Raw genomic sequence first — 27,683 nt, forward strand, 5'->3', positions numbered from 1 at the left:
AGTATCAGCACCAGAGAAGGGGTAATGAATGTAGAAGGGGAGACATATGAAATGTCATTAATGTTAATTCTAATCACTTTTTGGCTATTAAGCACAAATTAGTGAAGGCGATGTTAAATGTCATGGTCTGTCCTGGGATTCATATAAGAGAGGGTGGGGGGCACAGAATAGGTTCTCATTTACATACTTAAGATCCAACTTAATTCTCATAAGGGCTGATGGAAAATGAAGCTGAGCCGTAAACCGATGACGATGACACGCAGGGGCTCGGAGAAAACACAAACGTTTTCTGGCGGCTGATTCTTCATTGTTCGTGCTCAAGGTCATTTTCTTGAGCTGCTCGTCGAACGTCATTCCCTTGAATAATTCCACGCAGGCTTTTCCTCCCTCTGGCTTTTTAAGGTTTGTGCTATTTAAGACCAATCATGTCAATGTGGAAAAGAATTAATCCTGCTTAAAAATATATTACATGACTAGAATGTATGTTAACATCCCCCTGATTCTGTCTCTGGATATAGACTTTAGTTTGGAAGAGCAGGAGATAGTTGAAGTAAATAACCGTGTGGCTGGATATCGAGAGGAGTTCATTGTCAAGTTCACTTATATACTTACAAGGGCTTGTTTTCATGTAGGTACTCTGTATCTGTCAAGCACTCAAATGCTGGAGGAAAATCAAGGCAGTGAACAATGCCGCATTTTAAAAGCAAGTCAAGCTAAAGCCCCACAAAAACCATGTCATGTAATTCATTGCGATAGATAGATTAACCTCAGTGCACCGCAGAGGCCTCTGCATTCTTGTCCACATTGTTCTAATGGCAGCCCACGGTCTTTGGGAATATCCTGTTTTTTTGTGTGTGTGTGTTTTTTTTTTTTTGCTCCTCTCTCTTTCTATCCTCTGTGGCTACAGTTGACTGTGGGAGAGTAAATAACATTTGATATGCATAAACAGCCCCTTCCTATTCATTACTGTCAGAGCGTTGGAGTGCAGGAGGCGGAGGTCAGCATGTGAAGGTCCTCCTCAGGCAGGAGAAACGCCTGTGGTAGCTGTCACTCCTCTACTCCCCCCTCCCCACCACCACCACCACCACTACCACCGCCAACACCACAACTCAACCCCCAGCCCTCCCCCACCACCACCTCCTCTATCCTCCTCTTCCTCCCCCTCCCTCACTCCCCTATTAGCACAGGCTCCAGGTCATAACCTTTCCGTGGCATTTTGCGATTCCACCACCCTTTGATTAGTGCAATATTTACATATTTCACAGTGGAGAGGGCGTTCTTGTGTCGCAGACACTTGAAGTGTTGTAAATGCGTTTGGCCTTTTGCCTGGGAAATGCGGAGGAGTCTGACTCTCTGGTGGTAACTGTAGTCAAGGCTGCCATGCTGATTTACGCCGTAGTGTGTTTTAAGTATATTTACCCCTCCATTGCCCGCACTGCCGTACGCATACAAGAACCATTTGGTGTGTGATGTGGCCCTCGTCTTCTTGAGGAAGGCCGTTTAGCAGCCATTAGAGAGGGATAGTGCTCCCTGGTGGCAGATATAGATCATGCCCTCTGACTCGGACTGTTCGCAGCAGAGCTACAAAGGGTTACATGCAAAGAGGAAGCTGCTCCAGAGGGATGTTCATTCTTACACGCAGTGCAGCGCGAGCGATACCACAGGGACAAGGATGAGATGGAGGCTCAGAAACATGGCAAATGAAACTGGAGCATGGGCGAGAGCTGACTCCGAATGAAAGTTACAGTGCATAGCATTGGATGGCATGAGTTTTTGTTTGTAGAGAAATGAAAGAATCCTGGTGACGTCTTACAAGTTGGATCCTGTGGCGCAGGTACTGTACTGTCTTGATACGACCACAGGGAGCTGCTAAAGTGAGAAATTGTCATATCGTACTCACAACAGTTGGAATAAGTTTAACCCGATTATTAGCAGTGTATCCGTTGAGGCCTTGATGTATAAATATCACAATAAAAAAGGTACTGGAATGAGTTTTTCAAACATATAGTGAAGCATGGTGAAACTTGAGCCTCTTTTGTACCATGACCTTAGAAAGTAAGTTTTCTATGCTTAGAAATATTCTTATAATCCAACATCATACTACAACTTTTACAGATCTAACAAATGGGGTATCATTTATCAAGTAGTGAGCTGTATAGGTTAATGGGGTGGGGTCACCAACTACTGACAGTATAGCCTTATATTTACTGGACAGATACGAATGGTATCAATCTTCTCATCTGACTCTCATCAAAAAGAAAGTGAGTCAGAGTATTTCCATAAATGTCAAACAGTTCTTGAAACAAACTAGTTTGAAGTGTTGTCCAACCATCTCTAAAGACAGATTTAAAGCAGTTCTGATCTCTGTTCTGTTCTGTTCCTAAACTTGAGGGCAGGATCAAAAGCCTGTCATAGAGACGTCTGAGAAATGGTAATTATTCAAATAGGGATAACACTTTTTCGGACAGTCAGCTCCTTGAAGTTCTTCTTGGTGGTACTCTTGTTAGAATGAAATAAAAAGTGATGAAAATGGTTGTGGGAGGAAGGGGAAAAAAAGAACTAGGGAGTTGAAATCCTGCCTTCTTTCTCACCTAATTGTTGCATGAAATGGGCTTCCTTGTCTTTGTTGGCCTTATAAAGTAAGAAGTTGTTAGACATAGCCCACCAGTATTTTACCACTGACTATTAATACCACGTCACAGTTGTTTTTCTTCTGCCAACCAGTCAAGTCTGTCCAGACTTCCAGAAATCAATAAAAGGTGCTATGTATGTTTTCATGATTAGCATATGTATTAAAGCAGATATCAGTGGAATGTTTTTGTTAATATAAGTCCTAAATAGTCCTATTTTCCGTCAGCAATCACTTACATGAAGTATTTCAGCCTAAACACGAGTCTCTCCGTCACTCTGCTCTGCTGTAACCCGAGGAGAAAATTTTCCTTGTGGGATACAAGTGTTATCCAATGAGGGGAGACATAGGCGGCGCTAGGGCAGAAGGAATGGGGAAGCTACGGGACAAAAAAAAAAAAGAAAAAGAAAAAAAAGTCTTTACCCAGGCAGATATACTGTAGCCTATATAGTTTTGATGTTCATCAAACTGAGATGCAGCAGAATGATTCCTTTCATTCTCTACTTGTTTTTTTTTTGTTGTTTTTTTTTTTGCTTTTGTAGTGGCCCATAATTAACCTAATCAATGTTCTTACCCTAAGCAGCACGCCACGGGGCGTTTGTGTCATATTTTTCAACTATTTCTTCAGGTTTAAATCCTCTTAGTTGTCGCTCTCGATGTACAGAAGCAACAGAGTTGACAGTATCTGCTGTGCCATTGTCCTCATCCAGTTGCGCAACTCCTGTGAGAATGTGCGCTCACACAGGTGTCCAGAGGTAGGCCGGTGACTGGAGGAGGGAGGCAGCAGGTGTCCGGGCGGTCGGGGCTGCTGTCTGGACGTAACTTAGGCCAGTGACTGGAGGAGGGTGTGCGCAGGTGTTCGGGGGAGCGCGGCTGTCCGGAGGTAGACCGGTGACTCGCGGGCAGTGGCCGGTATCCGGGGGGGGGGCAGCCGGTGTCATCATGGAGGCCAGTGGCAGGAGAGAAGGCGGCAGCCGGTCGTGGAAGCATCGTGGTCGGCTTCATTGCTGCTGCTTCATGGGACTCTCGGACTCGTCAATTTTGATATTCAAAAACCTTCTAATGTCTGTTTTACCGGGCTTTTTTCTTTTAATTTCGCTGGACTGTCAGTGACTACAGTAGCATAGCGAGGCAAAGGGGTAAGCTTCTACGCTGCGCGTTGTAGCTACGCCGTGTGTACTTAATGACGCAGGTAACCAGTCATATACCACTGAAATAAAAAATAAATAAACCATCGACATAGATAATACTTTAAAAATGTGTGTTTTAATGTATTTCCCACCTCTTTCTAAAATATAATTTAAAAACAACAACGAAAAAAAAAAACATTATTTTATTTTTTCATTTTATTATTTGTGATGATTCATTTTCTGTGACAATCTAGGGGAAGCTAAGCTTCCCTTAGCCTATTGATAGCGCCGCCTATGAGGGGAGAGAACGGCATGAAGGGCTGTGTGTGCAGCCAAGGGATGCGCGTGAATGTGGTGACGTAGCACGAGGACCAATTGATGCCTGACAAGGGCGGGGGCTGCTAACTCATGGTGCGTTCAAGGAAACTCGTACTTTGTGTTTTTCCTTCCTGTGAAGTCATACCAGTTCGATCTGGTACGAGTTCACGGGTCGGAAGTTACGAGTGGCCGTTATAGGGAACTTTCACAGACAACAGGACGGTAAAAACACGAGCTACGGGTTACCTGGAACGCTACCAAGTCGTAGTTGTGACTTGAAGCTGTAACTTACGGTTTCAAAAGCCTGCCTTGAACACAGCATTAGCCGAAACGGCCGTGCCGATGATATCTGCTTTAACTCTTGAATAATGGCTGCAAATGTGATTTTGATAGGCTGCGCTGACCTTTGACTCTCAACTATAATCAGTTCATCCATGGCACCAAGTGAACAGATCGACATGAAAACATAAAAGGTGAAGAGGAAGGGTTCTCTACACTGACCAGAACAAAAAAACCTATCATGCACCCTTTAGCATTTCCTTAAAGACTGAATGTTGTGTTAGGCTTCTCCTGCTGCATCATGTTGGGGCATGAGGATGGTCACGTATCAGCTATCATGTGCCAATCTAAAAATTCCAGTCTCATGCAGTCCTTAATAAACAAAGCATTCATTGGCAAAAGTAAAAAAACAAAAAACAAAGACCTTGTACCTTCTCTGTGCAATAGTAAAAAGTAATGTGTTGATACCCCTGTGGTTACACCTCTGTAAAAGCAAAGACTTAGAAAGAGAACAACAACAGCTTTCTTTTACTGCGGGAAATAAAAAAGAAAATCGCATTTTACTCTGTTCTCTCCAACACACCTATCCATCAAATTTGAGTCAGCCTGACGTTAGGCGTATTTTCCACCTCAGTCAGTCACTCAGTCAGTCAGTCAGTCAGTCAGCCTCTGTCTGCCGTGTGACAGAAAGAAGAGATGTCAGCGAACAGGTTTTTCGGGGAGCTCAGGGCCGTCACGTCTGCCTTCGGAGTGACTGATGAGGTTGAGAAGAGTGACGGGCAGCTGCAGTCTTTTCTCAGCCCGCAGGCCTGCCTGGCATTAACGTTATGTGCCATGTTCTCAGAGGGAACCCGTCATTCAGCCGTCACTCAAACCGACAGACAGATGGTGCACGTAGACGCCGAACATGAAAGAGACTGGCAAAGTAGCAACAAATCCCTAGGTGGTCCCTCGTAGTTGAAGGGTGAGGGTTTCTCATCACCGTTGCTTGGCAGCTCGACTTCAACCGCACGGCCACACATGGACATCAAGGTGCCAACGGGCCGGGCGAACATCAAAGTCACTATCCATCAAATGTGTCACATGCTATGAAAGGGAACAGCTTGCAGTGTGGCTTAGGTCTGATCTGTTTTTACATCTTCATAAATCATGACCACTCTCACTTTCTTCAGCCGGCGATGGAGATTGTGTGCGGAGCTCAGTCAGAGCTAGAAGGCACTATTAGAGACACCAGACTGTGTTAGAGAGGCAGGTTTGTATGGTAGAGTTTCAGTTGCATTGGAAAAAAGTGTGGGGCAATTAACAGTAAATTTGCATTTGCATTCTACTGTACTAGTTTGTTAATGGCTTTTATAGTATTTTTCAATCTAGTTGACCAGGAAAAGCAAGTACGTCAGCCGCCTAGTAGGCTACTACACCACACGTGCAGAATTCATATGAGGTGATGTGTGTGTGTTCTCCCAAAGGCAGTGAAACATCCTGAACAATGGATGTGTTAAGTCACACCAGGTTTGCTGTCTGCATGTCAGGTGTGTCAAATACATGTATTGATTGATGAGGAGATGGGAGGAAACAGATAATGCATGACCATGATACTTGTGTAACTCTGTTGTGTCTGTAAGTCACCATGGAGATACAGTAGGCCTACATTGCAGGTTGAGCAGATGCTGCATTTAGCCATTTGGAAGATACTTATATCCGAGGCACATCACAAGCCTCAGTCCAAGAGGAAACAGGAGTAAGTACGAAGCATTACATCTATTTAATGAATGGGAGATCAAGTACAGGAATGCATTGCAAGTGCATGGTAAGTGCTGGTTAGGTAAGTTAGGGTGTTAGAGGTGTTAGGAAATAAGAGGCTCTTGGAGTCTTCAGGAGATTCTTGAAGATGTGCTGGAGAGAGGTAGGATTAAAAAGCATTAGATAGGTTCTTATGATCGACTACGATTATGAGTATCACTTTTCAATTGATCTTCTAAAGACATTCAGGTAGGCCAGAGGTTAAACAGTACATGAATCCACTCTATTCTTGGTAAAGTCAACTTTATCCCTGCTAGTATTTTGTATAATGTATATTTTTACTCCAGACCATGGAGCCTGAACCTTGAGTCAGATCTGAATCTTCAGTTTGCCTTACCTGCACTTTGACTGTGTGAGTTAACTGGACGACTCAACCAGAGAGACATAAGGACAGTTACAATGGAGGACATGAACTCCACACTAAAGGCCCCCTAACTTTTGAACAGAGGACCTTTCGGTTGCAAGGTGAGAACATTAATACACTAATGAACGGTTTACATCCTGTAAGAAAATAAACTCTCACCATGTTTTATGGGTTTTTTTCTGCCCTGTAGCTGTGGTGAGGCAGGGAATGTACTAGAAAGTCACCGACACTGATCAATATTTAGTGTTGATATACCAGGAGCGCTAATGTGCACATGGTGACAGTAACATCTGACGGCCATGAGTGACCCGACCAAGAATAAGCTGTGTGTGAGAGACACAAAGGAATACAAAATATGTTCAGTTTCTAATCCTGTCAATATCCACAGACAGTGCACTACCTGGATCTTTGTAAATTTCACACCAGTAGTGTGAGTAAAAGAGGAAAAAAAATAAAATGTGAAAACTGTGAATCTGTGAAGCTTTTTCATCTATACTTGGACGTGTTCAGTCACAGCGGCAAAAACAAGCAAACCCAGATGAAACGCTGCCAACAGGTGCCATTTTGTGTGTCTTTATTGTGGACATGACATTACATCTTTTTGAAATGATGTACAAAAGTGTAACAGAACTGAGAATGGCTCAGACGAGGTAGAGCTTTCACATCGGCTTGCTGGCTTGAAAACGACACGGTATAAAACAAAAACAACCCAGAAAAATCAAATTAAAACAAATGCTCCTGTCTGCCTCTGTCCTCTTATCCTTTTTGAAGTGATAATAAATACAGATATCAACCAAATACATTTGGAATAATAATGTCTTCTAAGGTAAATTAATCATGAAGTTCATAACAAATATTATTTAAAAAAAGCAATACGGACACAAATAATACAACTTAAGAGGCATGATAAAAACCCAACCAAAGAGAAAAGAACAACACCTGCCAGCCCCTCTGGGAGGGCAGCCATGACTAGCTACTGAACAAATCCTACAGTTTAGCAAAGAGAGACTAAAAACACACTCTTACATCTTTATGAAAAATAAGCACTGCTGCACCTAGTATTATCAAACTGTCCATGAGGAATCGTAGCTAAAAAGCTGTGCCACACAGCCGCCGCCACAAACCATGTCGTTAAAATCTATGGATTCATCCTAATAATAAAAGAAAAGCCTCTAAAACAGAAATGACGATGAAGTGTGTTAGCCGGCACCAATAAAGAGACATTCTCAAAGAAACCTTAGCTAGAATTGGACAAAATGAGAACAGTTAAAGCAGTAACCTAGTCTAAGTGCACTAGTAATGCCATTTGGTTTCTACTGCTGTATATAAAGGGTTTGGTAAAAGTGGATTACAGATATACAGTTTATATTACATACACTCACTCCTGCTTCATAGTTTTTCTAAGTCACACTTCGGAGTACAAATTCATAACTGAGGAGTTAATCTTAAAGGGAATTCTGTACATTGGTATTAGTACTACACTACCTCGAAGGCTAGAGTATCCGTTTCAAGTATTTTCACTACCCCACACCTTCAACATACACATTTGTGTATTATTAGGCATATTCAAGCACACAACATTGTATGCATATCTAAACAACCCACCCACTGGTTACAGCAACCATTTCATCATCATGTAAAAACTAGTGAGGTCTCAAAATAGACGGGAAGTACAGTACTCTGTCTGCTCTGTGATCTTTCACTGGTGTGAATTTTGATTCTATGCGTGCAAAAGTCAACAGTTCGACTCTTGCTCTTTAAGTAAGAACTACTTTCTTTTCTTCTCCTTCTTCTTCTGTTCCCCAGTGTGTCAAGGCATTGCTTATTCAATCATGGGAGACCGCTGAGGGGAGAAAACTAAGCATGGGACACCAGAGAAAGAAAGAAAGAAAGAAAGAAAGAAAAAAATCATCCTTGCAAAGAACAGTTGATACCTTTATACCAGCCAACAAACTTAAGACAGGCTTTCATCGCAGAGGAGGTAGGCTAGTATACAAAGCATCTAGAGGGAGGCTGGAGTACAGAGAAGTCAGTGAACCTCTTATACAGTATGAAGAGGTTTTGAAAAGAATGCACATACACATGCATTAATGTACACTCTCACTCACAACTGGGTTAAGGCTGTGACAGCTCTAGAGTCCTATAGGCTTCAAAGCGTTTCCACTTTATGTATTCATCCCCAAACTCTCAGGAAGCCTGACCCCCGTGACCTCTGGCTGCTCGATCTATCTATCGCTCTCTCTCTCTGACCTCCTCTTTCTGGCCCTCTACAGTACAAAATCTTCACATCACAATTCCAGGAATTTTTCTCATGCCATGGGAGTCTGATTCATTAGTCTGCTTATATTTTTGCTGTATAAAAGCAGCGCTGAATCTCTTGATTGTACTTTGTGTCTGTGTTCATTTGTGAGGTCAACCTGCCAGTTTTAACGCATCAGTTGGACATCATCTATTCAATGTGAGGCTACAGGTAGCAGCCGATTAGCTTAGCCTTGCACCGGAGACGGCGGAACAGCGAGCCTGGCTCTGAGTGTCCTGTTTCAAATTTCTTAAATTTTAAATGATTTCCACAATTTCACAAGAAAAAGAGCTAAATTTGTGTAGAAAAATATGTTTTCTGACCCTCACATTACATAAAGACCCTGTTGGGAGGCCTTGTGTTAATGTCCCATGTGAAGCTGATTGGCTTTCTATCAAAAAGGATTAAGAAGATTTTTTGGAGCCAGGATTCAATTTTAAGAGATCAAGAGATCAGGAAAAAAAAATCACCCCTTTAGCAATGAGAAAATATTAAGATGCATCTTTGTGGCTAACACTAGAAGTACCATTTTCTCCTTTACATCTACACAAGTTGGAGTTTAATTGTGCAATCCACTAACGCCGTCCTGCCACTCCCACTGCTTGGAGTCTAATTCAAAGTCAGAAGTGTTGGTGTGGGAAACACTCCCTAATATGATGGAGTTATGGAGGAAAACTGCCTCCACTTCCCTCCCTTCCTCTTAAATGGACAATAATTGAATGACCATAAAAATGGTACGCTCATTTATATTGGCTATTAAAAACGCACACTCTTTTTAATGAGCACTAAAGCAGACACCCCCATTAGCATTCTCTCTCTTTCTCTCCCGCTCTCTTTTTAATCCTACCTCTCTCCATACTCTCTCTCTCTCCCTCTCTCTCTTTCTAATCATCAGCTGCACAGCCTCCGAGTGGTCACTGCACTCTGGAGTGGAAGGGAAGTGAGTTTAACACACTTGCGCACACTCACACATGCAGATGCAAAGTCTTCATCTTCACGACTTAAGAGCCCGGAGGAGACGAACTTGCAACGTGTCAGTTGACTGCTGATGAAGGGCAGAGCGTCTTCTCCTCCCTCACGCCATCTCTTAGATGACCAGTGTCCTGAGGAATGCACAAATTCACACAATAAAGCTAAATGTAACAGGAGAAGGTGTGGGGTGGGAGGGGAGGGGAGGGGAGGGGGGGCAACCACAGCAGCCATGCATTGCCACAGTCCTTGATTAAAACGCTGTTGTGTTGAAGTTCCGTTTTTTTCCTCCTCTTTGCTTTTCTTGTGAAGCTGCACGGAGCATCTTCACGTGTTGGTACCTCCAAAATGGCAGCAAGAGGTAACTACTATATATCAATTCTCTGGGCTGCTTTATTCAGATTAAGGTGATGTAAACTACACACAACTTCCTCATTTTTTTTGCCAAACTTCACACTTAAAAAAAAAAAAAAACATTAAAGAAGCAGCCTTCCTGCCAACATATTTTATATTTCACTCTTCATTTATTTTTGTGAGGAGAAAAGTTCCCGTCTGTGTGCACGCCTGACAGCTGAACTTCAAATTGCAGAGTTCTTCCCAAAAGGAGACAGGACACTCTTCTTCTGTGGCCCTATTCTGTGATTTTACAATTGTCTAGAACAGCTTTAACTCGATTCTTTACAATAATAATAATAATAATAATAATAGAAAAAAAAACTTCCAAAAACCAAAAGAACCTTCATTGTAGAAAATTCTTATAAGGTCATTAAAGAGTGAAGGGTGCAGAGGAGAGGCTCAAAAAGTCAGTGGGGAGTTTTGGGTCCTACATCCAGTCCTCTGATCTGACTGTGACGGTGACAGTGGTATTGGGTTGTGTGATTCCCTGAATAGCCTGGTCCCAAGTCCAGATCCTGGTCTATCAGAGGGTTGAGGGTTATTGTTTCTGTGGTGTTGGTGGGTGTTGGTCAGCCAGCGCTCCTCGCTCCTCCTGGCCCAGCGACAAGCTCCTTGTGTCTGGATACTGGCTGTTGTCAAAAGGCATATGGTGGACACTCTGGACGTGCGTCTTTAGGTTCCCTTTCTGAGAGGCTCGGTATGGGCAGAGCTGGCAGCAGAATGGCCTCTCCCCTAAAGCACACACACACACACACACAATAGGTTGATAGGTCAGATAGGAGGCCACAGGATTTGGAGAAGGACAAGACATTATAGGGAGTAGTGAATATACGGAGGAATTAACAAGACACAACGATGCAGACTCGCTGCAGTGGGAGCAGAACAAAAAAAAGCAAACGGATAAATATAAACCAAGACACATGATGGCAGTTAGCTACAAGTAGGGAAACATTATGCAGGTCAAGATCAACGTTCACATTTAATTTTTTACACCTAATTTCACTTAGTAAGTTAACTTTGCTTCTTTATCCTGACCCAGATGGACTTCCTCTTCCTTTCTGTTTCCTGCCATCTGGAGAGAAGCGCCACACACTCCCTGTCTGAGCAGTCCTACTTGTCTCTCTGTGCATTTCTCTCAATCAAACAGCCCCCAACACACAAACACACACGGACACACACACACAAACCCACTACACTGTACACACACACACACACACACACCCTATACTCTTTTCTAATTAGACTGACCTACAATGGCACAGACACCTCGGCAAAAATAAATAAAGAAATAAAGAAAATAATAATATAAAAAAAAAAAAAATCAGCAACAAACACCTGAACAAAACAAATGAGATTGCCATTTAATTGCACCTAATTATCATTTTGATAAATGGAGGAATATCAAAGCGGGAAAACAAATGACTCCCCGTGCCCCTCCCGCACCCCTATCCCTGAAGAAGAAAAAGCGAAATATAGCTGTTATCATACATCATCAGAAACACAACAGAGAAAAGGAAGAGGGGAAGGTGGGGGTGTGAGGGAGGGGGCTGGGGAGGGGGGAGAGGGAGATAAAAAACAAAAACAAAGAAAAAAAAAGATATAATTAATCACAGAAAAATCAAAAAAGGAAACAGCTGGAAAGACAGCGAGGGTGAGACGTGAGAGGAAAGCGAAAAACCTCCACGACATCGTCCTGCGAGGAAACATCGCTGACGGGACCGGTGCACTACATTATACTAAAGGTTATCGTCACCGTAAAGCAGCGTCAACACTACATCTAATTGGACCCCTCTGCCATGCCTGCTCCCATCATTCATAGTGTGCGGTAAATCTTGAGTCCATGTGGGTGTGTGTGTGCGTGTCTGCGTGTGATGTGTGTGATTAATTAAGATGGAGGCGCAGTGTGTAGAACCCGGCTCTCTCCGAATGTCAAAGCTGAACAGATTTACTCCTCTGCTCCCTCTACCTCGCTGCTTGTCTCCGTCACTGACTCTGGAAACTCTGAAAGTCATTAAAGGGACTAAGACGACTTTTATTCGTCCATCCAACAAGCAGCGGCCCACAGTTATTCAATTTACCGTGATAAAAGACCGAGATAAGAAGCCAGATCTCACACTGAGGAGGATTTTTTGTGCTTGAAATTATTAAAATAGCTGTCAATTTCTATCCTCCAACTAATAAACTGACCAATCAATTAATCATTTTACTTATAGTCTGTAACCATTGTGGTTTTATGCACTTAAGCTCCTCACTCCTCATACTAACTACCAGCATGCAGTTCTCCCACAGGATATGAAGGATTTTTACCAACAGAAGCTGCCACCAGACTCCTGGAAGGCCATCCATTCATAAATGTGGTGTTGTGTGTATGCGGGATATTTGTTGTTTATTATCTAAAGAGATTGATTGATTAATTGATTGTCTCTACAATACAAAGGGAAGGAATTTTGAAATTTGGCATAACAGAGAAAAAAATGATTTCACTTGTGTCAGTGTTGAGTGAAAAATCAGCAGCTAAAGAGGAATAATAAACAACAGTAGCCTATCCAGTAAGTAAGGTGCCTTTTCCTCAATTACTCAAGTCTAACTCCATTAAAAACATGACGGTCACCAAAAGTGATACAAAACTGAAGCGTGAAGCATTTTGATGACGCATCTGTGATACATCATGCTGTCGTCAGGTGTCATCCAGCAAAAAAAAGAAGAAAAAAAAAAAGAAATAGCAAACGATGTGAGAATGCCAGGTGTTAATGCCAGGTGCAGAGTGTGCCACATGTGACTGTTACACATGAAAAAACAAAAACAACAACACACATTCACAACAAGATGGGGTGTGCAGGACTGACACAGACACGCACATGCCGAGGTGAGACAGTCATAATAAGAAACATGCAGAAGCGATGGGGGGGAGCCCAGTGATTAGCTATTGTGCCACATACTTGTTTGGGAGCTTCAGAAGCGGTGGTGTGAGCGTCAGTACCTCTGTGGAGTCCGTTAAAATCAAACCCAACTGTGGGGGGAGAAGGAGGGTGGGGATGGGGAGGGGGGAGGAGGAGAAGGAGGAGGAGGAGGAGGAAGAGGAGGGAGGGTGGAAGGGGAGGAGGGCATTCGGTTAAAAGCTCTACCAGATCCACACAAGCATTTTTTTTTTTTTTCTCTTTCACCACCATCCGCACACTGTAGCACTTGCCACCAGCACCCTTGCTAATAGAGGGGAGCTGGCAGTGATGATGATGGTGATGATGGTGGTGATGATGGTGATGGAACCTGGTGGAGGCAAGTCAGTGATTTAATATGACGCATGTTAATGGAGGCCTCGGGGTGGCTGGCCTTTTCTGCGTGTGCACGTCCATGCTGAAGACAACCACTGGTGACAACATTAATTACAGCCTCGGCAAGTGTTTACAGAGTCTAAGCATGGGTATGTGTGTGTGTTAATGCATCGCATCGTGTGTGTGTGTATGTGTTTACAGTAGGGCTTGGGGGGGAGGGTGGGGGGGGACTGAGTACTGCATCACTTACCATTTGGCCCCTGTCACTTAGAATCACTGGCTGTGCCACATATCATTCACACTCTCTATAAAGAAGCTACTTAACTCACTGTCTAGTGTGATCACTGCCAGGCCGGCTGATGGACATGACAGGACAGGAGACAGGAGAGGGGAAGGAGGAGGAAGAGGAAAGCGGGCCTGAAGAGAGGAGAGGAGAGGAGAGGAGAGGAGAGGAGAGGAGAGGAGAGGAGAGGAGAGGAGAGGAGAGGAGAGGAGAGGAGAGGAGAGGAAATAAAGGATAAAAGAAAGATGAGAGGAAACAATAGAAGAACAGAAATGATAGACGATGGAAGAAGAGAAGAGCGAGAGAAAGGACATATAAAAGGAACAGAAATGAGTAAAACAAAAGAAGAAAAGAGGAAAGGTGAGATGAGAAGGAAGTAACGAGGGAATCAGAGTAGAAAGGAATGTGAAAGAGAGGGGGAAAGAAAGAGGGATGGGACGAGAGAAAAGGTGAGATGAGCGGAAAGCATAAGTGAGAGGAAAATAAAAGGAAGAGGGGGCCGAGAAATGAGAAGTGGAGGGGGAAAGGAGGAAGAAGAAGAGGAAGAAGGCAGGACGTCTAAATCAAGCTGTTTGGTGAATGGCATCGGGACACATGCAAATGGATTCATAAGGCTGGCATGGACAAATGCTGTTCTGCTTCATTAGAATGCACAATTCCATCTCTCTAATTGACATGTGATTAATAATGTATACAATTTGTCACAGGTCAGTATCTGGAGCAAATCATGTTTCAGTTTAAAAAATAGAGACAGCTGCCCAGCCCAGGGCAGGGGAGGAACTCACAGACTGGCTGTCACACTCAACTGAACAAAAAGATCTGTTTTGATTTATTTCGGTGAATGCAGGGACGTCGCCGACGTATTGAGAGTCGGACCATGAAATATTGTCGAGAGCGTGAATCCCCGTGCATATATTCTCTATAAGTCATGTGAGTGTTTCTGGGTGGATAAATAGCTTTGAGGGGCGGCGATGCTGCGTGTGCACAGGTGGCACAGGAACAAGTGACTGTCGAAGGAGAGGCCAGAAAAAATGGGAGCGTCTCGTCGTAATACATGAAGAACAAGCGGCTGATGAGGTTGCTCTACAGGTTTAAGGCCTCGCTCACACACAGTACATCTCACCTGCTGTCAGAGCTGTTGCTATTTGCCGATGTCTGTTTGTCAAACCGTTCCTTTTTACTAATGTCACACCTTTACTGACTGATGATCACTTCTTTTATGTACTGCAAATATTCAAGAAATGTGAACAGGTGACCTCTTTGACTCAAATAATGAGCAAGTTAAACTCATTTAACATTTCACAGGGGTTAAAAGCTGACACATGCTGATAGCAGTGGCAACAGTAGAGATGGTTTGTGGTGTATTGTTGTTTAGATCCATTAGATATGTGTGCACATGTGTAATCTGTGGGTGTTACTGTTGGATGTTGGTTGTATTTACCTGTGTGGGATCTCATATGAGTGCGCAGGTGGCTGGGCTGACTGAAACTCTTTCCGCACTCGTGACAGAAATACTGTCCTTGTCGCATGAGGGACCTCAGCATCCCTGGTCACACACAAACACACACACACACAGAGAAAAAAAGAGGGAACACACAATTAAGGAAAGCACAAAATTAGCAAAATATACAAAGAGTTATTGTTTGAATTGAGATTTTTTTATTTGGGATAAGGTTTAGACAGATTAACTGTTGAGGACATCTGTAGTACTTAGTCAGTTTAAATCAACAAGTCTTTATTTAAAGAAGGTGCAAAAATCACATTGATTTAAAATGTTAAACACTAGCGATTTGGGAACACTTCAAAAGTATGTTTTTCTTGCTTCTTTTACATTTTTTATTCTTGAATGTTTTGCCAAATGTTGTAGTGATCAGGTGTGTTGTGTTATATACAGTACACTTTGATGTTTCATGTCTGTCCCTTAAAGGAATGTGAGTTAAATTTAAATATTAAAAAACTTAACAAAAAACTTAATAAAAACTTAAGAATTAAAAGAAAGTCAATAAAAAAGAAAAGTGTCCTAAAATCGCATGTGCTTTAAATTTCCATGTGAGATTCAACATGTGACTTTTCCCCTGAAGAGTGGTGGAAGAGGAGGACATCAGTATCAGTTAAGACATTTCCTCATGGCGGCGTTCGCAGAGATTGAATGGAGACGTAAAGGTCAGTAATGGGCAGAAAGTGAGTGGGTGTACATAAGCAGCACAGAGCCTGGCTGGAGCGGTGGAGGTAGGTAGCGTCAGTAGTGGACTCGCGTAAGCATCATTAGTATGTCTAATGTGTCATTATGAGCGGCTAGCTCCAGGGGCTGGACTGCAGCTGTCACACAGCATCATCTCAGAGGCTGACAGCCAGACACACACAGCACACACACACCGCATAAATTACAGGCAATTAAAACGCCCCGGCTGTGATGTGCCCGCTCCGCTGCCCGTGTGTCACATGTCAGGTGTGTGTGTGTGTGTGTCTGCATGTGTATGCATTTCAGGAGTCATATCTCTCTGTGTGTGTCTGTGTGTCTTCGGTCCAAGTGAGGCATGGGCTGTGGCACACACTGGCTACATTTGCACACACACACACACACACACGCAGGGCAACAGGGTGATGCTGCAGCACAAGCCACCTTTACATATTAATGGTTTTAAATGGCAAAAAGAAGCAACTTGTTGAATCTTGATGACTTCAAAGACCATGCATTCAGTCACATGACTATCCTGTTTTTACATTTAGTCATTTTCTTCATGTAGGTGTTGAAGAATGTCGATGAATCTAACTTTCCCACTCGTCGTGGCATACCCACAGTGTATACACTTTGCTGTCACATCACAGAAACTGTGACTAATGCAGTTACAATATTTTAAAATTTCCTGAAATTACCTTTTTTTTATATACTTTGAGAACACACTTCTTACACTTCTTGCTCTAATTCTTAACTGGATTCCTTGTGGGTAAACTAAATTAAATTTGAAACTTTTTTAAAGATACTTTAATTGTGCATGGATTTTACTTTGAGGCCCATTTAAAAACCAAAGTGAAACTCTGACCAAAACCAGCCTATTTCCGACTGAAAACAGTTAATGAGAGTTCTGAAACTATAATGAGGCAGTATAAGAAAAATGCCACCAAGAAATAAATTATTCTGGGGCCATGAAGCCCAACTGTGTTTGGTAAAGCAGACAGGTTGCATGCTGAGTGGCTAAAAGTGAGGCCAGTCAACTTCAACAATCATGTTGTTCCATGATGACAAAACATTTCTATTTGTAGCAATTAGACAGGTATTAATAATATAATGCAAACATAGTGCGGCAGGAGGAAAACAGCACATTGGGTCTATTTGATGACATAATGACCGTTGCGCACTCGCATTCTCACGCACACATACACATGCACTCCTGTGACCTCTCCTGCTGACATGTACCAGGCCCCGGGGGGGTTGGGGGGTGCTTTCATTGAGGGACACGCTTACTGCTCAAACCCCACGCTGGATACATCAGCGTCCCCAAGAATTAAGGCTGGCATATACCTGGGCAGTGCCCACTGGTTGTTGTGTGTGTATGTTATGTTTGTGTGGTCTGTTGGTGAGTGGTGAGAGTTGGAGGGACACAGCAGGACAAGGAGGACAGGGAGGCGGAGCAGGTGACAGAGAGTGTCTCTGGCAGCCCGACTGCTTGGCCTCTGGATACTCTGCTTCTACTCTGAGCCGCCAGCCCTTCTCACTGATGCACTAATGAAAGACAAGACAGTGCTGGACAGAAAACACAAGCAGACACACACACACACACACACACATGCTGGTGCACGTATTGCAGAGAGAAAAGGGAGAAAGACTCAGTTGCTCAAAAAAGGTCACTTTATAGCATGTGACTCAAAGGGCTAAGGCGGATCGTGACGATATGTGCCTGGACGGGTGACAGCGATGTCATGTGTCTGCTCTGGGGCTGTTGTCTTTGACCCCTGGCTCCATACAGCCCCACTTGACCTTAGAGACACAACTGAAAATGGGCAAATAATACGGATGTTCGGTAATGACCATTTCCAAAGCAGCTGGTGGGGTAATTATTCTGTCTCATCTCTCTCTCTCTTTGCCTCTTATGTTCCCTCTCTCTCTGTTTTGCCTCCCTCCATTCGCATCTGTGTGAGTCTCTCGTCAGGCAGAGCCGTGACCTAAACAGTTTGTGACAGCTTTCTGGGAGAGTGGAGCTGGAGACTAGGCATGCCTCGCAGACCTGAGAGTAGCAAAGGTTCTCTCACGTCTTTCACAGCGAAAAACAACACACACACACACACACACACATACGCACACACACACATACACCAAACTTTTGCATCTAAAAAACCCGAGCACATATGGACACACATGCACAGACACACATGCTGCCCTAGATACCGCCTTTTATCATACCAAGCAAACATGTGTGCTCATTTAATGGATTTCCCCTTCATTATTCAAAAACCTTGTCAGAATGGAGCAGTATATGTGTCTGTCAATCACTTTCTGCCAGATGGTGAGCTAGTGTGAGAGAGCGTGTCAGAGTGGATAAATATGTATACCTGATTGAATATGGCTCATTCATCACGGTATGGATTTCCGTATGTGACTGTGTGTGTCTTTTCCTGCTTTGACTTGTCAAGTTCAGTCAATTCTACTCAGAGCAGCTCAGAGACAAGATGCTCAGTGGAAAATATTCCTCCTCAACTCCTTGACATTTGGCATTTTCACCGAGGCCAAGATGCTCTGGGCGCACTGCATGTGAGCTGATGATGAGAGCTTTCACGGGAGACTTACTAAACTAATAAAAAAACAGACTTCTGGGTTTGCTTTGCTCTAAATCGCAAACACATAATATCAGTTAATAAAATGCCTGCTTACCAGTGGGATCCAGCAGGGTGTTGGCTACACCCCAGCGGTGGTAGAGGGCAGCCAGTTCATGGGGGCTGTAGTTTTTGAGGAAGCTGAGAATGTCACTTGGCATCTCTGGTGTCTCTGCTATCGGCTCCTGCTTTACATCTCCACGAGCCTCTGAAGGCAAAGACGAAGCAGAAGAGGAGGAGGAGGAGGAGGAGAAGGAGGAAGTCTGCAGAGTGCCTCCATGTGCCTGGGAGACTCCGTAGTTGAGTCCAGCTGCAGAGCTGTGGGTGATGGTGCTGGGCCTGGTCGCATTCGCCCGGCCCTGGTGGTTGTGGGAGTTGTTGTGGAGCAGTTGATGAGGAGAACCCCTAGTGCGGCTGTATTCTGCGAGGCCGTGTTTGCTGGACAGCATGAATCCGAGGCCCTCTTGGGGCATCAAGTAGCGATCGGCCATCCTGGAGGCAGCAGCAGCAGCGGCGGAACTGGGGCTGGGGGCTGAGGAACGTGAGAGGGTGCCAGTGCTTTTCTCTATGGAGCTGGAGGATGACAGCGAAGTTCCCCGAGGGTAAATATCCACTTTGGGTCTGAAGCGAGACTGATGACTCTGGTCCTCTGTGTGTCTGGTGCTGCTGCTGCTGCTGCTGCTGCTGCCTGGCCGTACTGGGACTCTCCCAGCTTGGGAGCCTGAGGAGGATGAGGGACCCCTGGAGAACGATGAGGAGGAGGAGGAGGAGGAGGAGGGGGTAGAGGATGATGATGATGATGGTGTGGCCGCATGACTGGCTGGCTTGCTCTTCTTTAGGACCTCACTCGAGTTGGTTGGGGGCCGGGTTCGTTGAGTGCGCCTCAGCGGAGGCAGCGGTGGACACTCCTTTCCCTCCAGGACCGGTGGGGGACCAGTACGTCTCCTGGAGGATAACAAGCCGTCCCTGGAGCCTTTTGAGTTGTTCTTAAAGGCCCATTTAGGAGCCAAGTTGGAGCTACTGCTGTTGATGCGGTGAGCCACGGTCTGGTGCATCCAGAGCACCTCGGGGTAGCGGGTAGAGTGGGAGCAGAAGGAGCACTTGTGGCTAGGGAGGCTCTTCCTGTCCAAGATTGAGGAGCCTTCCCCCCTGATGCCTTCAGCCCTCACACACAGATCCACGGGGGTCACGCTGGGATCGAGTGGTGACGTTCGAGCTGAATGGTAAGACGAAGGTGATGCGGAGTTGTTGAGGCCCTGCAGAAGAGCTTTCTTCAGCTTGGGATAACCACTAGGGGTGCCTCGGTCCAAGCTGGAGCCAGGGCTAGGAATGGGGCTGGGTCGATCTTCGGGGGCAGGCGGGTGTTGGACACGAACATGAGTCAGATAAGCCTGCGAGTCTGTAGCAACAAAGTCACACAGGCTGCAGATGTAAGGCTTCTCATCTGTAGGGGGAAGATGTGACAACATAAAGGTCAATGACTGCAAAGGGAATTGTCTAGATTATACTCCTCTCTACCACCAGCCATAAGTCAGAGCTCATTACCTCAGTTCACTGTGCCAGATTCATATTGTTGCAACCACATGTAATTCTAGTGAACAGCCACCAGGCTGCAGTATTGACCCTTGTTCCTATACCATCTTTTTACATTTTAAAACGCATGGAACGTTTCCTGCCATTAGTAAAATGATTGCCTATGCCATCATGATACAGCTAAACAGATCAACACAAAAATAACAACAATTGTTTCATCACAATATCATAAGATGTTCCAAGAATACATGTGAGTACAACTGTCTTTTTTTAGCCCTGTCATTGAAAATACTAATACAGCTAGGCTATCATATTCAATTTGTTAAGATTATGTCACTATCTGTGGTAATTTGGGGAGGTTATGGTGATGAAGATGATGTCAACCAATCATAGACTGTAAAACATTACCACAGACTTAAATAAACACATTTCTTTTTGTCACATTTAATTAAATTCCACATTAGGACTTACAAAATTGGTTTATTTATTGTATGGCTGTTGTGTTGGAACTGGATTGGACTGCACATGTGTTTCTTGTTTCAGGTTTTCAAGGTACTTTATTGTGTTGAGTCAAGACTGCTGATTCCTGATGCAGCTTCAGAAACTATCCACAAGGGGGTGTATATGTCACATACACATGGTGTTTTAAGTGTTGACATTGGAAAACTTAATATCTTCCATAATATCCAATTCCAGGAGTTAGAAAATAGGACTTATCATCACAGTAGTAGTTGCGTTTCGTTGCTTGGTAAATGTTGTAAACATACAGGGATGTAAAACATGATCTCCTCTTGTAAGTAATTGTGAGTTTCTTACATCAAACATAAAATCATGATATCAGAGCCATGCCAGGTCATAGGACTTTATGTCATCTTATATACAAATAATGGGCTAAAATCCCCTATGATCCAACAGATCAGATATTACATTATTGTGCTTTCCCCTACTTCTCCCTGTTTTTACAACAATACCGGTAACCTGCCATCTGTTTTTCATTTGGCTTCCTGTTGGCAACAGTAGCCAACAATCACAAATCAGACTGTGCCAAGGTAAAGCCCCAGGGCTGGGAAGTTAAGTAGGCACTAGGCAGGGTGGTAAAGCTTATGTGCCCTATCCCGAAAGCGGATACATGTCTTCTACTAATTAATTACTAGTCAGGGTTACAATAATTGATGAACATAATTGAATATCAACAATGATATTCCTACTACCCTTCCAAAGTATCGGTGCAATCAGAGTGACTGAGTTAGACCACTACATGTCCAAAAATGACCTACTGCTCATAGTTATACTTATCATGTTGCCAGTGGACAAAACAACATAAGTATCTTTGAAACACGTAAATAATCAATTAAAGTATTCCCAAATCTATGCCACTAAAACTGTCCTCAGTCTACAGTCTGATTTGTCAGAAACCCTACGCCAGTGTCAGTATCTGCATGTTTACAGTACTGCACTGTACTACACTGCAGCTTCTCATTTGCATTCCCAAAAAGTAGCAAAATGGCTGTAAGGGACAACAGAGTATTTGGGACTAGAGTGTCCTCTGAGTGTCTCTTTCCCCATTGCCTGCATCCCTCTCCATTGGGAGGTGACTCTATAAATAACCAATCCCTCAGACGTAAGGCAGCCTGGCTGGCTCGGTGGTAAGAAGAGTGAATGAGTGACGGTGGTCAGAGGAGGTAACCTTAGTGATTAAGAAAGAGTCGGAGGGGATGGAGAACAAAGATACAAGGGAAAAGGATGGATGGATGGATGGATGGATGGATGGATGGATGGATGGATCAACCCAGTCCCATTATGTCTTGTCAATTCATTTGGTAAATGCAATCTAAACTTTGTCATAAATTTCAAATTCTTTAAATAGCAGCATAATGCAACAATAGGTGTGTCACATTTTAGCATGCACTGTATGTAAATGTTATGTTTTTTGAATCTGATATATCACAGCTTGTAGTTTTTTGTACAGTTGAGCTGAAAGGATTGTGTACTGCGGATGCAACGCCTGCTGCCAGAAAGCAATATGTCTATTTTGGAGCGACTGAATTCCTAACAGTACATTTATTACTACAAACGGAGCTAACCACACCTTAAACTGCTGCAGTATGGGTGTGTAATGTTTCTACTCAAGCCAGTTGTTATACAATAAACAACATCAGTGAGAAGTAAAAGTAAACATACAGACATAGTTCCATGGCAAAGACACAGACAAAGGAGAGCAAAAACCATATTCACACACAGATAAGGGGGTGAGGGGAGTTTCCTGAGACAGGAAGACCTGAAATAGCACACAGCTCGATCAGGCCTGAAGAAATGTTGCTGCTATTTTTGAGTGTCTGTACTGGGGGGGCGGGGGGTGCTGGTGGAAACAATCACTACAATTCTTAGCTATCCACTATCCTAACCTGTACAAATAGTGTTTTCTGTGTTTGAAAAAAAACCCAAGACAAAAAGACAAAAGCCAGAGACTGCCAAGTGCTGCATACACAGGAATCTTTCCTTTAGCATATTTCAGCTGTGATTATGGGTGTTTGCCCTTGCATGGGTAGGTTTTTCTTTTTTGCTCTGCAGTGTTTATTGGTTGTGGAGGTGAAAAAATGATAGGCATTCCAAAAATGCCCTCTGCTCTACTGACATCCCACTGAAAGGCACAAAGTTTCAAGTAACTGATAGCTTTATTGCCATGTGATACAAAATGACTGCCCTGTTGTAAACAGCATTTTCAGTGGCAGTTAAAGTTTATTGACCATTTTTGATTGTATTTGTGTGCAGCACTCGATAAAAGAACTGAAGCCAGGTGTAATTTTGATATTTTGCCACATGGTGGCTCTAGTTCCCACTCCATAGAGAGGAAACTGGACCTACACACATTTCATCAACAGATGTTTACTACAGAGTGACAGCCAGAGGCCTCAAGTGGGAGGCTTGAAAAGAGCTACAGTCATTTCTGCCACTAAAAATCCCACAGTGTAATTGGGCCTATGGCATTCATTGACTTGTATGACAGTTATATTTTCCTATTATTTTATGCTATGAAGTTGAACCAGTATCTAAAAGACGAAAGTACTAATGGTGGGAAAAAACAGTTTTGGGTTCGAAGACATGATGCTATTACTTTCAACACTTAAACCAGCTTTTTTCATTTTTACTGTTAGTGATTAAATGGATGAAAGGTTGTTTTTTTTTTAAAGCTGCATTTACTCACCACCATATTTAAAGTTAGTGCTTTAGCATCCTTACATTGTTCCTTTGATTATAGATGATCTTTTTGAAGTATAGGGAAAAGCCACTGCATAATGACAGCAAAAGACTGAAGTCACTGACTAACCTGAAAGCTCTCCAGAGTTCGACGTACCCATCTCTGAGGCCTGATCGCCAAGGGTGGAGGCCGGTGGAGAATCTCCATACCCGGGGGTGCACGGTCGGCTGGGGGAGCCTGACTCTGGATCACTGGTGGAACCCCATCTCTCGTCCCTTGCATTTCTTTCCTTTTCTCCAAGAGATGCTCGGCCTCCATCCTTCCTGTGGACCCGCTGGTGGACGATCATCTGATGACGACTGCGGAACACCTTTCCGCACTCAAAGCACTCGTTGGACTTTGACGAAGCTTGCGACTGGGATGGCCGCCGCCGGTCTTGGCGAGACGATGGCCGGTACTCTGAGTCACTCAGGCTCTCCGGCGTTCGGTCTCCAGAAGACGCATGGCTTGCCAACCCAGAGCTGCTTCGTCTGCCTGTGCTGCGTTTCTCTTGACCTTGCAGGACATAACGACTGCTTTCCTTCTCAAAAACCACAGCAGCTCCAGCCAGGGCCTCCTCCCCCATACTTCCTCCCCCATAAGAGGCCTTGTAACTAGGCTCCACTGGCTCCACAACTCTTCCTTTAGTGGCTAATTGCCAGGCCTGGTAGCTACAAACTGGATCTAGTTCTGGGATCCTTTGACCCAGAATCTTCTCACTTTCTTCTTCTTCGTCCAGGGTCTTTTCCTCAACGGGCTGGAGGTTTAAGAAGTCAAGAAAACGTCTCTTAGCAGCTGGTGAGTCCTCATCATCACTGGGTCTGCACTGATTCTGGGATTTCCTCCCATAGCTCAGACTATGGACCTTTTCATGGGCTCTAAGACTCTCTTTGTTGTGAAACAGATTCCCACATTTACAACATGTTTGATAGATGGATGTAACAGAGGAAACAGCAATATCAGGATCCTGTGCTACGTCATTGATGGTCGCCGGATGCTCAGATAAATCTGACTTTGACCGTGACCTAGATTTGGTGTTGTGTGTTTTCATGTGAGATTTGAGGAACCAAGCTTCACGGAACCGCCGTCCACATATACGACAGCAGTGGTCCAGGATCCCTGCGTGTTTCTTCATGTGTGACTTCAGAAACCAGGCTTGGGTGAAGACCTGGCCACAGGTCTCACAGGGGAAGGTCCCGTCGTTCTGGGGTTGCATGACCTCAGGTTCGTTAACTGTCTCCTCCTTAACAGGCGTCTCCTCTTCTGCGTCTGCTGTGATGTGGACCTTTTCAATGTGGCTGAGGAGCTGGTCTTCTCGCAAGGCCTCGTAACCGCAAAGACGACAACAAAAAGGCCGCTGGTCAGTAATAGACTTCTCTCTTTTCATGCTCCTTGCTGGCACTTTCCTCCGACTCTCATCAGTACTATCCCCATTGATCATCCGGTTACAGGCAGAGCTGCTCTTAGTTGGACTCGTACCTCCATCAAGACCTTCTGAAACACTCATCTCCTCCTCCTCGGCCCCACCTTCATCCTCGTTAGAGTGATGGCTAGAGAGAGTGCCCAATTTATGGCTGCGGATGTGAACTTTGAGGTTGCCCTTCTGAGAGGCTCTGTGGTCGCAGTAGGGGCATTTGTAAGGCCGTGCACCTGTGTGGCGTCTCATGTGCTGCGACAAAGAGCTGAGGAATGGGAAGCTGCGTCCACAGACATTGCAGTCAAATGACCCAGGGATTTTGTCATCTTCTCCCTCCATCTCATTTTCAGGGTTGGCTTTGTCCACAATCAGCTTTTCCTTTTGGGTCTCCATCACCTCCACACTGTCTCTAGGATTCATGGTACAAACAAACTATCCTGGCAATCTGGCCTTTCACAAGCTCACAAAAATCTTGAAACTACTGCTATCTGCAGTTGCACATCTAGAGGTATCTAGTGTGCCTCTGTCGGTCAGTAGAAATGCTATCTGCCTTCAGTCATCCAGAAATCCAGCTGCTAACACAGCAGCTCATTTAGCTCACTCCAGTTATTGGGCACCACACCATCTATCCATCTTCATCTGGCACTGTCAGTGAGTCAGTGACTGAAACTCTGTGTGCAACTGGCAACCAGCTTTAACATTTGCTTAGTTGCATCAAGCAAAATGTGTTTTTTTTTTGGGCTAATGAAGGCCACGCTTGTAATGAAAAAATAAAATATCTTTCTTAGAATCAAGCGTTCTTACTCAATTTCAGGTCATTATTATGTCAGTGGCAGGAAGCTGTGAGAGGTTTCTATGTCAGCGCAGCTAATCCGCCAAACTTCTGTTCTTCATTTCACTGGCTTCTGTTCTTCATCCCACGTTTTTATGTGTATCACCAGCTTTCAGGCCATGTAACAGTGAGCTCTCTATTGCATGGCTTTCATGTATATCATCCACCTGAAAAAGAAAAAGAAAAAGAGAGATGGTGAGAGACAGCAAGTGGGGAGGAATGTGAGAAAAGACACAGGGGGCATGTTAGTGGAACATTTTCAATTTTCAGCTACAGTCAGTTACATTTGCATTCATAGCAAAACTGACTACAGTAGCCTATGTAGGTGGACTGGATGTGCCATATAGACCTCATTTTACTGGCAGGGTAACAGTGAATTAAAAGGTAGGTAAACTAAGACCCCATGGTGGTGATCATCATGAAGCAAACCATTAACAGAAATGACACCCTGACATCTCAGCAGATACTTGAATTTGTACTTTTCAGGTAACACTACAAAGGTTGCTGCACAAGCAGAGTAAAGTGAAAGTGAAAAGTGAAAATGTTCTTTTAATTTTTTGAGTTGAGTTTGATATTGAAAAACAAATATGGCACAATTTTATTGACATATTGCTCACCCCCAAATCCACTGTGATGTGTATAGGTTTAAAATACCCTTATATAGATTTACAATACGTATTATTAATTAAGAGCAGGTGAGCTATTATCATGTATTACGTCCACTATGTGTCTGAGGCTTCCGCTGTCGACCACCACGCTTGTGTATGTGTGCGTGGTTGCGATTGTGCATGAGTTGTGCAGGGCTCGGGGGCTCTGACGCCATACTGGCTGAGTCGACACTTTACACAATCAGGGTGGTGGTGGTGGTGGTGGTGGTGGTGGTGAGGGGTCATGTTCACATCAGCAAGATCAGCAGTGCCACCATATTCCCTCCCCATACTGGCCTCATGCACCCGCCTCAACTGACACTATCACATGACAGGGATCTTAAGTACACAACAGGAAGTGGCTCTTCAGACAGTTTGCTTTGTTCTATTTCTCAAACGGGAGTTGAATGGGGTCGGGCAGAGAGTCAAACAGAAAGAGAAACAGACGGGGTGATAAGACAAAGACTTTGACAGTGTTGACTAATTTCATTCTGCATGTATTTCCTTCAACGAGTGGATCATTTCCATAATTTGCATATCTCACGAACAATTTCAGTTGTAAGTGACATTTTCTAAATCAAATATCAATATTTCATAATATCGTAACATTTTCATATCATTTCACCACATTTCACTATCATGACCAATTGTTATTTCTTGCTGCAAAGTCACAATATTCTCATATTCTCACTAGCAGGTTAATCACATCTTTTTTCTTTTCACCCTGTCAGCTCAATAAAACGTAATTTATAACATATGACACATTTGTATGTACATTATTAAGATAAAGATCAAAACTTGAAATATTAAAAAAAAAAAAATCCATTTGAGGTTGGAGTATTAATTTCAGCAGATGCAGGAACCTGAATGTGTGGACTCTATGAAATGTGAGTGACAGCATTATTACAGGCTATTATATAAAGTGCCACAGCCCTTAAGCTGAGTTACTGCCAGGCTCTAATTATAAGTGGATAATTGATCATAATCATAAGAGGATAAGGTGGTGGAGGAGGGAAGTTAGCACAAGAACAATCATATGTCTTAAACTCTCGCACTGAAAATGACTACCCTGCACCAGAGCCACCTATCTATCTAGAATTATTCATGCAACTAAAAATCAGCGCAGCCTCAATGGTTCACCATGCTTCCTCCTGGAGTGCTTAGTAAGCTAAAGCTTCCAGAGAACATGCACTCCTCTAGCCAGACGTGCAGCTGTGACTGACATTACTTTCAAACAAACTGTATTATCAGATCCAGACCTCTTCATGTCTCAATATAATCAATGAGCTAAAAATGGCTCACTGTTTCCACTTGCTTTTGAAAATTCTTAATACTTATGTATACCTAAATATAGCCTACTTTACTTTGAGTGAAATGTGTCTATTGGAGGGCCTTCTGTGGAGTACACATCTCCATGCCCCACTTAAGATTGTTATTACAGTAAGACATCTTCTCACAAAAATAC

The 27,683-nt window shown here is 43.8% G+C and overlaps 1 protein-coding gene across 5 annotated transcripts in view; it reads right to left on the reverse strand.

Annotated features, from left to right (window-relative positions):
• Nucleotides 1–7,077: 7,077 nt before the first annotated feature.
• LOC146972460 (zinc finger protein 516-like) overlaps nucleotides 7,078–27,683 on the reverse strand; it is a 46,305-nt gene continuing 25,699 nt past the window's right edge. For 2 of the 5 annotated variants that reach the window (XM_085802688.1, XM_085802687.1), the window contains exons 2-6: nucleotides 23,413–25,738; nucleotides 18,610–19,995; nucleotides 15,181–15,285; nucleotides 13,124–13,194; nucleotides 7,078–10,916 (exon numbers count right to left, since the gene is read on the reverse strand). In XM_085802688.1, coding sequence (XP_085658814.1) covers nucleotides 10,857–10,916; nucleotides 13,124–13,194; nucleotides 15,181–15,285; nucleotides 18,610–19,995; nucleotides 23,413–25,159 — 3,369 coding nt within the window. In that variant the 5' untranslated portion in view covers nucleotides 25,160–25,738 and the 3' untranslated portion in view covers nucleotides 7,078–10,856. The remainder of the gene's footprint in view (nucleotides 10,917–13,123; nucleotides 13,195–15,180; nucleotides 15,286–18,609; nucleotides 19,996–23,412; nucleotides 25,739–27,683) is intronic. The other 3 variants (XM_085802686.1, XM_085802685.1, XM_085802689.1) reach the window with 2 other exon arrangements.

This window comes from Trachurus japonicus, chromosome 16 (genome assembly GCF_045865225.1).
Source record: "Trachurus japonicus isolate A0001 chromosome 16, Traja_1.0".
NCBI classification, from domain to species: Eukaryota; Metazoa; Chordata; class Actinopteri; order Carangiformes; family Carangidae; genus Trachurus; species Trachurus japonicus.